The sequence below is a fragment of the Podarcis melisellensis genome, assembly GCF_964234715.1.
Source record: "Podarcis melisellensis genome assembly, chromosome: 4".
In the NCBI taxonomy this organism is placed as follows: domain Eukaryota; kingdom Metazoa; phylum Chordata; class Lepidosauria; order Squamata; family Lacertidae; genus Podarcis; species Podarcis melisellensis.
In genome coordinates, this window is record NC_138531.1 from 65,195,758 (window position 1) to 65,209,274 (window position 13,517).

General features: G+C 38.3%; 1 protein-coding gene across 3 annotated transcripts in view; it reads right to left on the reverse strand.

The window, feature by feature from the left end:
- EPHA6 (EPH receptor A6) overlaps positions 1-13,517 on the reverse strand; it is a 333,490-nt gene that overhangs the window by 75,723 nt on the left and 244,250 nt on the right. For all 3 annotated transcript variants that reach the window (XM_081908393.1, XM_081908394.1, XM_081908395.1), the window contains 3 exons: positions 9,228-9,298; positions 5,898-6,023; positions 3,912-4,097 (listed from right to left, as the gene is read on the reverse strand). In XM_081908393.1, the coding sequence (XP_081764519.1) occupies positions 3,912-4,097; positions 5,898-6,023; positions 9,228-9,298 (383 nt within the window). The remainder of the gene's footprint in view (positions 1-3,911; positions 4,098-5,897; positions 6,024-9,227; positions 9,299-13,517) is intronic.

The window sequence follows — 13,517 nt, forward strand, 5'->3', positions numbered from 1 at the left end:
GTAATGTTTAAAAAATGTTATTTCATGCAGGAGTGTTCCTGTTCATAGAAGCAGAATAAGCAATTTTGGCTCATTGCAACCCACCCCCTGCAGTTTCTTATGCCCCACTGAACAGCTGCTCTGTGGGGTTGTGGGGATGGGCATTCTAAAGTAGTGTAGGAAGCAGTGCAGAGCTGCATGGGGAACCAGTTTAAATATTTCCCTTGCTTTCTGTGAGTGGAGGAAGAGCTGTTTTGGATCCAACCCACGGTGTTCCTCTTTGAAGAATAATAATTACTAAAATCTGAAAGAATGCTCCTGGAAGATGATATAGGATCCTTTATTTAGAAGACCACACAGTCTTGGATCCCAAGTTGCTTTTCTATTAACAATAAACTGTTCTAATGGAAGTTCCTTCTGGCAGAAGAGGGGGTAAGAATGTTTTTACTAATTCCTCCTTCCCACTATACTTCTCTGTATGACTTCTCGCAATAATGCAGAGCATCAGTCAACACTCTATGACAGATGGCACAGGGAGTTGGCTGCAGGAGAACACTGAACCCCCCACTTTCTGCTCACAGGAACGAAGGAGCTAAGCCATACTCTGTAACTTGAGTTGTACATGAGTGCAAATGCTTGTTTTCCTGATACTATGCAACACAAAAATTATTTGTGCTGTTTCATTCATCAGTAAATTCTCACATGTATTGTAATCATGTAATCTGGTGGAGTTTTTTCCGCCCCTTTTAGGTCAACAGATAAAAACATTGTGATGGACTGCATTTCCTACTAACTGAAGGACTATATACAGGCAATGGTTACAGCTTAATAACTTATGGCTAACATAAGGAGAAAGTCTCTGCCTAAGTACTGCAGACCAACTCTGTTTCTTACTGTCAGAAAGTGATTCATTAACCACTTATAGTGGTGTATGTCTCAGTAAGTCCAGTGTCAGATTCTATCTGATAATTATCCTATTGCTAGGGATGCTGTGTTGCAACTCAGAAACTGCTCAATCTACAGTATTCTCACAGACTCAAATTGAACTACTTTAGTGTAAGCAGTTTTCAAAACGAAGCTGCTTTACATTTTACACCAGCCCATTAAAGTGTTTTTCACTGATTAATTATCTGCCTCTGAATTAATCTGTTCAATTTAACTATATTTCCCTATAACCAAAAGTTCAATATAGGTTCCTTTTTTTTTAAAGATATTGTACGGTTAGCTAACTTACAATAAGCAAAAGCTAGCACTCAGTATTTTTCGCTCCCTATTACTGCAGCATACCAAACTTGTACCCTGTTGTTTCATATCTTCTTCACAGGTTCTTGAATTTTGCACCAGCTGTGTTCCTGGGATCAAGGTTCTCATTTAACTGTAATTTCCCCAGATGCCCATGTCCTTAAATTGGGTGTCAGGTGCTCTCATAACAACATGGCTGAGAGCCCTATGTGAAGGATTCTACTGAGCATACATGGAGCCCTGGGATGCCTGATGTCCACACTAAGAAATCAAGGTATAATGGAAAAGCCACATTTACCAGAGTACTTGGTGCTTGAGACATTGCTGTTGCACCAGGATGTACAAGGGTGAGAGGGAAAAGAAGTATACTGTGGTACCCCTACACAACTATTAATACCATTAGATATTATCTCTCATTAGCTTACGCTTTTGTGAGTGTTTTTTCCATCTTATCATGTGTTATAGTAGCAGTGCTATTATCTTGTAATTTAGAATAAAAATAAGAAACCTTAATTATAGTGCAACAACACAAGGATGGAATTTTCTCATGCTGTCAACACATCCGTTTGCAGAAGCCTTAAGAACACTTTTAAAATAGTTATGAACATAAGGAAGCATGACAAAGAATCAAATCTGATGAGGTGGTGACAGCAAGAATTTTGTCTTGAAAACAGGATTCCTACTGTATAACTCTAGAATAGAAGGAACGAACGAACGAACTGGTCTTTAAGATCCATCCACATATGCCGTGCTTTTCTTAAAAAATGTTTAGGGGTACTCTCATTTTGACTCAAAATCAGCATTTTATAGTTCAAATTGGGAAAAATAAACACAGTAAATGGACAAAAGTACAAAGATTCACAAAATGTTTAGGGGTATGTGCCCCCCGAAAAAAGCACTGTGCATATGTATAGTTTGTTTTATGGCCAAAACTGCTGTTTGCTTTTCTTTTTCAACACTGGGAAAGGTTTCCTAAAAGTCAATTGTTTAAAAGAAACAGGAATTGCAGAACGGTAGATTCAGGCATATTGGTTGGACAGTGTTATCGAAGCTACAAACATGAGTCTGACCAAACTGCGGGAGGCAGTGGAAGACAGGAGTGCCTGGCGTGCTCTGGTCCCTGGGGTCACAAAGAGTCAGACACGACTAAACGACTAAACAACAACAACAACAAATTCAGGCATATACTGAAACTTCCACATTATTTGAATGAAAAGTTTTGTTTTGTTGAAAGGATGCTGCAAAATCAGATACTTTTAGTATTTTAAAAATTACTGTGCATATTACCGTATTTTTCGCCCCATAGGACGCACCGCCCTATAGGACGCACCTAGGTTTTTTTTTGGGGGGGGGAGAAAGAAAAAAAAATTTCCCCCAGGCACGGGGTTGGCGCGGGGGAAGCCCGAGCTTCCCCCGACCCCAGCCCCCATAAGAGCCTGCTATCTGCAAGCCTAGGGAGCCGCTCTCCCCAGGCTTGCGGACAGCTGTGCGAAGCCCGGGCGCGCTGAGGCTTCCTAATGCAGGCAGCCCATGCGTGACCGTCCGGAGGCCGGCGCGGCTTGGCGCCGGGCTCCGGAGGGTTGCGCAGAGCTTCCTGAAGCCTGGAGAGCGAGAGGCCTTCAGCAAAAGCCTGTATTTGCCTCATAGGACGCACCCACATTTCCCCTTCATTTTTGGAGGGGGAAAAGTGTGTCCTATAGGGCGAAAAATACAGTAGTTTGGATCATAGCTAATAGACAATAAGCTGATTGTCTGCCTGTTGTGCACTATGCCAAGCTTAGCATTCTCCCTTTAAATAGCAGACCCTCATCCATTTGATGCAATTGGCTTAATTACACAATATATAGTGTAATAAAACATTTATTCCTGATTTGTTTTGCACATCCATAAGTCTTCAGAAACCCCATAAACTTACCTGCAACTATGAATATGAAATATTTGCCCCTACAATGAAGATCACTATTATTTGTTCTGCTCCTAGTCATTTTTAGTTTCCTTTTTGTTAAGCGGCAGAAGTATTAATAGTTAATATCATAATCCACAAATACTGTTTACTATAAAATTATGCAGATTATTGTGTTTGTCTTCCCTTTTAGATCTTATGGAGAATATTCAAAACAATACACTGGGTACAATTTATTTTTACTGATGATACAGAATTTGAATAGGTCAAATCAGAACTAATATACTGTAGTTTTCTGTCTGTAAGACATCCCCATGTATAAGACCCCCCCCTTATTTTTGGGTCTCAATTTTAGGAAAATGAGGGGAGATGCCCCAAAATTGTTGAGCCTCTCCCCCCATGCAGCTGTGGGCAGGAAACATCCCCCAGATCGCTCCCCGCTTGCTGTGGCATCAGGGGAAGCTGTGCTCCCACCAATGTGCTGGCTGGCGGCACGCTGCTTCCCCCCCCATGCCGCTATCTGTGTATTGGGCGACCCCAGTTTTTTGACATTATTTTTGAGTAATGGCAAATATTTAATCAAATGAAAAAGGGTGTCACAAACAAGAGATATGCTGTTTATCATTGTGAATGTGGTTCCAGTGTAGTAACTAGACAAAGTACCCTTCGTAGGTGCGTTTCCCTATTAAGCAGCACAACTGTATGTGGAAACTCGCATCTGGATTGGGATAAGTGCAGCAAAAAAGACAAGAATTATAATATGAAAAAAATGTCCTAAGCAACTTACTTTTTGTAACAACTCCTTCAAGGCGGATAATATTTGGGTGGTCAAACTGCCCCATTATACTAGCTTCTCGTAGAAAATCTCTTCTCTGTCTGTCCACATATCCACCTTTCAAAGTTTTAATGGCCACTGGAATCTCCCTTTTCCCAGGTGTTTTCAGGCGTCCACTGCATACTTCTCCAAATTCACCTTAAGTTAAAAAGCAGTTGGTTAGATTGTTAGCAGTGTATGTGTTTAAGATCTAAGCCTTTGAGACAGATGTCATTGTAGCAGTTTCAGAATTTAATGCCTGAATACGTACGAACAGTTCCAAAAGAATCCTTTCACTTCAATGTGTGCTCAAAGCATGTAAAAAATGCTTAAAATCCTACAAATTGTAAATAGGATCTACACAGGAAAAGAATCCTAATTAGTGAGTTAATACATGGAGAAAACAGACCAAGTTACATACAAGAAAACATCAAACAAACATTCAAGAAAGTACAACTGCATTCTGTTCCACACAGCTGAATAAAATAACTATCTAACTTTGAAGGTCCATTTTTGGAACTGTGTATTCAGACATCTCTGAGAAATGAAAGAAAATAACAATAGTAGTGTGGTCATGTGTCCTACTTTAAGAGGGCAGTTCTCTGTTTGAAGGAGTCCCCTAATAATTGCCCACTCCAAGTTTGCTGTAAAAACAAAGAACCGTTAAAAGGGACAACAGGCGTCTTGAAACTGCCCATCAGCTTCTGGAGACCAGACTGAGCACTATGGTGAAATGTCCTGTATTTTTATTTAAATTTATTATTTTGTATCTCTTTGTATAAATTAGTACATGCACATTTATGCATATCTTGCCCTCTTTTATCCCTTTTTTAGTGTTATGGGTTACACCCCCCCCAAAAGAGGAAATTACACAAGAAAACGTTTCCCTAAAAGGAAATTATATATCTAATTTCACTCATAGCCATTGGTGATATTTAACCACCACTTGTCTACTGCTAATTTTGTTGTACCAGGTAGTAGCATATAGAAAATAATCCTGATATTTATCAGAATGACTCATGAAGATTTGTTTTTTCTTATGAGTTTTTTCATCGCTGATACATCTTCTTTAATCAGTCTTCACAGTCCAAAAGGAGCAAAAGGATTCACATTATCAGCAATGTAGTTAGCTGATACAGCTATAAAACACCACTATATTAATTCCTGAGGTAAACAACACCTCTGTTGGTGGACATTTTCTATTATAGTGCAATTATTAATTCCCTTTGCTAAAAATAAGTTGTTTGTAGATACTCAAGCACTAACAGAATTTCAACTTAAGACTGTGTTTGTAAATATAGAAGAAGACAACATACATCACAGTTGTGGCTGGGGTTATTATAAATTGTGAGCTGATGGTACAGATGGTGAAAACTGCATTCAAAAATAGCCGTTCACACACAAAAAACAGTTGTAAAGCCTAATAAAGGTTTGGCTAAGTAAGTAAGCTGTGCTCATAAGAAAGACATTCTAGTATTCCTAAACAAATAAACACAAATCCTGTCTAAAAATCTGTTGTGCCACTTCCATCCACAAGTGGAAATTCTGACTTTTACTTGTACATAAATAAGCCAGAACTGCCCTGCCCGTCAGAAAGAAGAGGAGGGATTATGGGGAAGGATAGACGACTGCAGAACCTTCCAGAGAACTAGTAATAATCTCATATTTATGGGAGGACTGCCCCCTCCCACAGCCTAATTTTAATATTTCATGGTCTTGACTTGCCTTAATAACAAACTGCAACAATTTTGTTCGAAGATCTGTATTGTAGCAGTATTCTTGTGCTGCTTACTAGAAGGCCATAAAATAAGGAAATTAAGGCATAGAATTTTGAATTAATTCTATTCCAAATAGTAATTTCCATTCAAATAAAAATAAGGTTGCATTTATTACCTTTTTAGTGCAGAAAAATGAAATATAAATCTTATTTATAAAAAAAATAGTGTGATGAATTTTTACCTGCCCCAATTACTCTCTCAATACGAATTCGTGATGGATCTATCTCCTTAGCAAACTCATGAACAGCAAGTGATGGGTCTTCATACGTGTCTGGATCAATGTATGTTTTAGTTCCTGGGAATCTCACTGTAAAACCAGAAATATTGTTTTTGCTTTAGACAGAAATAATTCAGGCAACACACACACAGGAAAAATAAATCAAATCAAATGGGACTATTAAGAAGTAGTTAATAATCATAATTGTAAATCTAATTCCAGATTCCGCTTCCATCATATACATCTAAGAACATTTACTAATTACCAACTAATTTTAACAGAACCTTCTTCTAAAAAAGGACTTTAACTCAAACGTTCTGTGACTACTGTATTTACGGATAAAACTTGATGTTATTAAGTACATAAGCAGACAGTGGGATGGGGACAGGGATTTACATGTCCTACTGACAGCTGAACTGCTACTTATTGGGGCAAGAAAGGGCAAGAAGGGCAGTTTAGTCCAAACATACAGGTGGCAATCAAGCCAGTCCTGCCACTGTGTTTGCACCACACTGCCCTTTCCACCACTTTCTTCACCCCTCTCTTCTGCCTAGCAAGCAACAGCAACTTATTTGCTGGAAAGTCAGGAGAATGTCTCTGTCCACCTTGTACCCACTGGGTGGGAGCTCAGATTCCATTCTCCCTTGAGGCAATTGTTGGAGAAAGGGAAGTGGTTTAAACTTCCCTTCCTAGTAAGTTAAGCAATATGCCAGTTGTTAACGCAATATGCCGTCCTAGGCTCCTTTAGGAGAAAGGACTAGCTATAAATTTAATAAATATAGAAATATAGTGCTATATGTACATTCCAAAACCTCCCTTCATTACCACCACCCACACCACCCACCCACACCCACACCCACACCCACACCCACACACAGTATGCATGCCTTCCAGTGCTGTCTGAGATAGTTCCTTTTCTTCTTTGTTGAAGGGGGATAGGGCGAGAAGGTAGCCCCTCAGGAGTCGGCTTCCTCCTCATGTTTATTATTATCAGTTATTTACATTCTGCATTAATTGCCTTTCCACTTAAAAAGTGTCTGAAGTGATGCACAGTAAAAATACAACAGTTCAAAACTTTTATTTGCAGCAGGTGCCTCCCATGCATTTCACAGTCTAATTGACAGCTAAATATATGCTGTCTCCTGCTCTTTTCGTGCTGCTTTCTTCAATCAGGTAATCTGACAGGTTGCTCTGTCTTCTCTCACTTCCTCAAAGTGGCTGCATGACGGCAGATTGGCAAGATGGTTTTTAAGTGGTCCTGCAGTGGCAGTTTAGAGGGGAGAAGCCACTTCAGCTCAAATCACCAGGAGTTGGATGGTGAGCAGGTCACAAAGTTGCTTTTGTATTTTCTCTCTCTGTCCCCCTTTCTGTGATTAATTTTATTTATTTATTACATTTATATGGTGTTTATAGGAGGGCTTTGTGTACATGCAGTCCTTGATGGGAGTGTTTTTCTTTTGTCTCCTCAGATTTCTTTTTTTTTTTTAAGCAACATTCTTATTCTTACCTACCCCAGGTATACTAGCTGTACCTTGCCTCTCAACCATCCCATCTCACTGTTCTATTGTTGTTAGGGAGAACAGCACAGAAGCACGGAGCTTGTGGTTAGGAAGAATGATAAATTGATTCATGTTGAATTTTTGTACAGGCTACATTGATATTACACGCTTTAAATATGTGGAAGAAATGACACTGAATTCGAAATTCTTGTCTCCTTTGTGACACATTTCTGCTTTTCCTTTATGGAAATTATTTCACTATGAAAATGTTAGAAATGAGAATGAAATCACAACTAAAGGGATAAACATTCATTTTTGGCAAATAAGTGTGATGTGGTTTCTGGCAGGCATAAGTTAGAAAGTTGAGAGAAAATCACATAATGAAGAACAGGTGGAAATTAACAAAAACATTTTCAACGCAGATGAAATGCATTTATTTTGAAGTTTAAAGAAGTTTAAAGAGCCCCAAACAAGCACCCTGGAATACCGTAAGTTTAAAAATATAATGGAAGACTCCCTTTGTGGTACACTTTTGATCTATAAGTGAAGGGTTTGATGTATTTATTAATTTGACATTTTAGATACATAGACACTTCCCTCATAACCCCGCTTGTACAGAAAGTACCAGGGAGAACGGAGGAATTCTATTTAAGTTAGGGCTGCCTGCAATTTATTGGGAATTGCCAGGATTCTTCCGTCGAAAATGGTGTCCTGGTGGAATTTTTGGAAGTCAGTTGCCTATGTCTGGGAAAACAACCTAGAAGTGCCGATTTTTTGGCAAATTTACAAAAAAATAGCTAAAAAACTTCGGTTTTGTTGTTGAGATTTAAAAAAAGCAAACAAAAACAAACAAAAACTCAACAACTTTTGTGTCTGGATTTTCATTTTTTGAAATATGGCAACCCAAATTTAAGTTGCCTCTTGTCCAAATGGAATCCTTATGTCACTAGAAATGTAGCTAAATTTTATGCAATAGCCATAAGTTCACACAGCTCCACAGTCATAAATCGACACAGCTCATAGTCAAATTCTATTTAAAAAAATACCTTTTAATAGAATTTATATTTCCTTAGATACATATTTTAAATCTATTTAATTAGCATATTGATAGTTACATTCTACTTTGACCATTTTAATGTTTATTTAAAGCTTATGCTGAAATTCTATTACTATTTTTATTATTTAGTCATAATAATTAACACGTCTGAGCAGGAGCGAAATTAGGGATGGATGGATCTATAAATTTCAATTTCTCATAATAATATACAATTGTTTGTATGTGAATTTGCCTAATATAGACACTTTTGCAACACAAATTTCCCTAATATAAAGCATTTTTGTATGTTATTTTCACTAATATATTTTTAATGCATACTTTACTAGTATATGCATTTTTGTACACATTACGGTACTTGGGTAGAGCAAAAATTGCAAAATTCAGAGAAGTGCAAATTTCAAAGTGTAGCTATGTTTTGTGAATTAGGTAGATGTGCCTTTAAATGTGAGCTGAACTGAATCTCTCTACCATCTCTAGGTGGAGCCAATCACTTCAATGTTAAGAAAAGTTTTTGTGGAGTTCATGGTGTTTCCCTCAACATGAAGGTACTCCTTTTTATGTGGAGCTCTAAGTGTACACTTAAGCCACAAGTAAATTTAGGAGGTGTGTGTATATGATCATTCATGGAAGGATAGAATGTTTCTACCTCTTTCAGCTAGATATAAGAAGTGAAAATACATAAAAAATACCATGATCATTCTTCATTTAAATATGAAACATCACAATAGCTTTGCTTACAATGTCCATTTTGCAAATGAGCTCTTCGTTTTTCTTCAGACTTCATTTTTGCCTTTATATACCACTGGCACCTTTAAGAAAATGAACACCATTTCACTTTTTTAAACACCACAGAAGGAATGACATTGAATTTACATGCTGATTGTTTTTCTTTTATGAACTAAACTTACAAAAGCCATATTAATTGTAGAGTGCAGCTAAAAAAACAGCAACCAAATAAAATAATGGCATGCTTAGTAATAAATAACTGTACTGAAGCCCTTTCCATTTATTTAATACCTGTGAAAACCAAACTCGTGAAGGTACTTCTGAGAATGTGCTAGCAAGAACCATCCTGTAGGCACCAAGACATAGATCAGCAACACATCTAGAAAATGTGTGATTGGTGTTACTCTGAAAATGATCCAACAATGCACAAAGCTCCACTGACAGCGACAAGAGATTTGTCTCAGTAGAAGGGGCCTTATATTCATTCATTCATGCATGCATGCATGCATGCATGCTATACAGGGGCTACTCAATGCATTAAAAAGGTAAAGGTTTGCTCATGCTGGCCAGATGACGTGGAAAGCTGTCTGTGGACAAACGCCAGCTCCCTTGGCCTGAAGCGAGATGAGCGATGCACCCAATAGTCGCCTCTGATTGGACTTAACTGTCCAGGGGTCCTATACTTAAGTCAATACATTCTTGGAAATCCCTACACATAATCGTTACTGGACCCCTGAAGAGGGCTTGGGTATGAATGAAGATGTATTTTTTTAATGTATCTACAATGGGAACACAAACTTTCCTCATCTATGTGGAAATATCTGTGCAAAAAAAATGTTACTAGGAACCACCACACTCTGGGATGACACTCCACATGACTAAGAAATGAAACCAAGGATGGGGTTAGGCTGCAAGCTGCAATACAGCTAAAAGGGGCTAAATTTGCCCTTTACCAAAACAGGAGCTTCCAGGGGTAGGATTGGCTCTACCACCCAGGTATTTCTCAGTTTCTGATAGGCCTGCTGTTCTAAATGGGAAAAATCCTACTGGGTTACTGCAAGTCATATGAGCCCAATGGCATCTACTCCTCTTGTCCCTAGGATAGGAATATTTGTATTCAGTTCTTCAGTTTACAGTATATCCAGCCATTTCCTAGTCACTCAGGGTGTCTCACATTTCAAAAAAATTATGAACAGCTTCATACAATAAAAATTGTAGTGTTCTTCTTAGAGCCTTCTTTCCTTAAGTTCACTCATCCTCTTCAATTTTTTCATTGATTTCTATACCCTCAATAGCTCCCAGAATCATCCTTCCTTATTCCCCCTATGATTATTAATTCATTACCAATGTTTTTTCATTAGCTAGTCCCTTCCTCTACTTCTCATCCATTTTGTCCATTTCATCACAGTCTTTTGGTTCAGGTTTCCACTTCTTACAGCCATTTTCGCTGCTGGGCTCAAACTGTCCCTTTGGAGTTCTTGGACTTGCACTCAATCAAATTTCTACTTCTTTTAGCCTTCCTTACCTATTGAAGCATCTTCGCCTTTTCCTTTTTCCTGCTAAAATGAGCTTTAACTTTCTTCAGACAATCTGGATGCTTTATGAACATTATTGTGCTGCTGGGAGATTCATTCCTTCCATAGCAAAAATATTCACTAACATCACATATCACAGGAGCTTCACTTTGTTGCACAGCTTCACTGAACTCGGAAAAATCCCATAGCAATATAGAAATCTCATACTGATCAAACCTAAGTTTTAATTCTCTCATAATATTTTTGTGGTTTTTATTCATTCAAAACTTGGCATGCCGATTTGCTGTTAGCAGGTAAATCATTCAGTCAAATACAGATGCAGGTGCATATTTCCTTCTGACTCTTCAGTATGAATAGACTCATCAGCAGCCTTGTGATTCAACATTGCATCAAATTGCTAATTCTAAATGGTGAATCAGAACACATCTGTAGCATACCAGCCCAATCTTCCACTTTGAAATTTGCCTGAGATTCTAAAACATGTTGAATATTTGTTCTGAATTGCCCTGTCTCTTTATCCTGATGTTTACGTAACTTCAGAAAATGGATCCATATCTTATGTAATTGAAAGAATGTAATTCAACAGGGATACATTAAAAGAATAGTTTCCAACGTTCTTAATGTTATCTAATAAATGTGATGAAACAAGAAGAAATCAAAATATGACTCTCTCTTTCCACTAAAGTGAGAAGCACACTTCAGAATGTCATTTGTTTGCTAAGCAAAATCATTTCAAAGGTCTGTGGCTTTGAAATGTTTGCTTTTATCCTGTCTTATTTGATGTCTGTGAGTAAAGCTATTTACAGACACTCTTGTGATGTAATTTGTCACAATTGCCTTTTAAAAACATTAACACCCATAATTTTAACTGCAAAGTGGACCATAATTACCGTATTTTTTGCACCATAACACTCACTTTTTTCATTCTAGAAAGTAAGGGTAAATGTCTGTGCGTGTTATGGAGGGAATGCCTACGGGTGGCATGCTTACGGATTTTCCTCCTCTAAAAACTACGTGCGTGTTATGGTCGGGTGCGTGTTATAGAGCGAAAAATACGGGTAGTTATGTGAATTAAATCTGTACATGATGGGGCTCACCAGAAAGTGGTGCAGTAATTCTTACAATGCTAGATAGAAAAGCTAACAATTTATTAAGTGTGCACTAAACAGGACTTCAGACTCTCTATGTGCACTGATAATATACTAATTTCCAAAATTATTGCCACTCATGTGTTACATTATAGTTGTATTCAATGGTGTCTGTGTGCAAGAGGAACGGGCTTCTGCTTGCACAATGGAATTTCATCTTCCTCTCTTCCCACCTGCAACCCCCTGTGTACCTCCCACCAAATGTGCCCCAGAGCAGATTGGTACAGGATGAGGAAGAGAAGAGGAAGGTAAATGTCCATTATACCAGCAGGTCTACTGTGCAATGTTTTTTATTTTATTTACTAAAATTTCAAGTTTATTCTGTTTCTGCTTGATAAAAACACTGTTTCTAAGAGCAGATATCTAACAGCAAAAAACTTTGTTTCCTACAATGCTGATCGTTTCAATACTCAGCTTTCATTTAATCTTTTCCTATCACTGTAGCTGGAAAAAATAAGATAAATTGGGGTACCTTAGAGTACAATAGGTTGCAGATTCATCTCTTGCAGTGGAGGCAAGTCTATGATTATTTGAATAAAGCTAAGGCATTACAAACCCTCCAAGTGTCCCGATTTTCCATGGACAGTCCCGGATTTACAGAAGCTGTCCCAGTTTCTGATTTGATCCCACTTTTAGTTGGACGTCCCTGTTTTCATCAGAGGGTATGGAGTTATGTGACCCCCGAGCCAAGGAGATAAGTAGCTACAGTGGTACCTCAGTTTTCAAATGTAATCCGTTCCGGAAGACCATTTGAGTTCCGAAACGTTCGAAAACCCAAAACTCAAGAAAGAAGCCTGAAAACAGAAATCTCAATATGGAAAACTCAATATGGAAGCTGTGTTTCTGGTTCAACTTCCAAGGAACATTAGAAAACCCAACCATTTACTTCCGGGTTTACAGCGTTTGTGTTCTGAAACGTTTGTCAACGGAAATGTTCGAAAACCGAGGTACCACTGTATACAACTTTTAGAATACATTGGAAGGGAACGTACAGGGAAGATTTTTAATGTTTAATGTTTTATTATGTTTTTATATATGTTGGAAACTGCCTAGAGAAAGGGTCAGCAAACTTTTTCAGCAAGGGGCCATCCACTGTTCCTCAGGCATTGCGGCGGGGGGGGGGCTATATTTTGAAAGGGGGGGATGAACGAATTCCCATGCCCCACAAATAACCCAGAGATGCATTTTAAATAAAAGGACACATTCTCCTCATGTTAAAACACCAGGCAGGCCCCACAAATAACCCAGAGATGCATTTTAAATAAAAGGACACATTCTACTCATGTTAAAACACACTGATTCCTGGACCGTCTGCAGGCCAGATTTAGAAGGCGACTGGGCCGGATCCAGCCCCTGGGCCTTAGTTTGCTTACCCATGGCCTAGAGTGACCGGGGCAACCCAGTCAGACGGGCAGGGTATAAATAATAAAATTGTTATTATGGAATAGGATGACCCTATTTTCATCAGAGAAATGTTGGAGAGTATGGCATTATATATTTTGAAGAAGTTCATAAAAATAATAAGCGGTAACATTTCAAAGTGCTAAGTCATAAATCATGCTTTGATAAGGAGGCAAGTTTCCCTCCAAATGTATTTATTTATTTTACTGGAAATAATG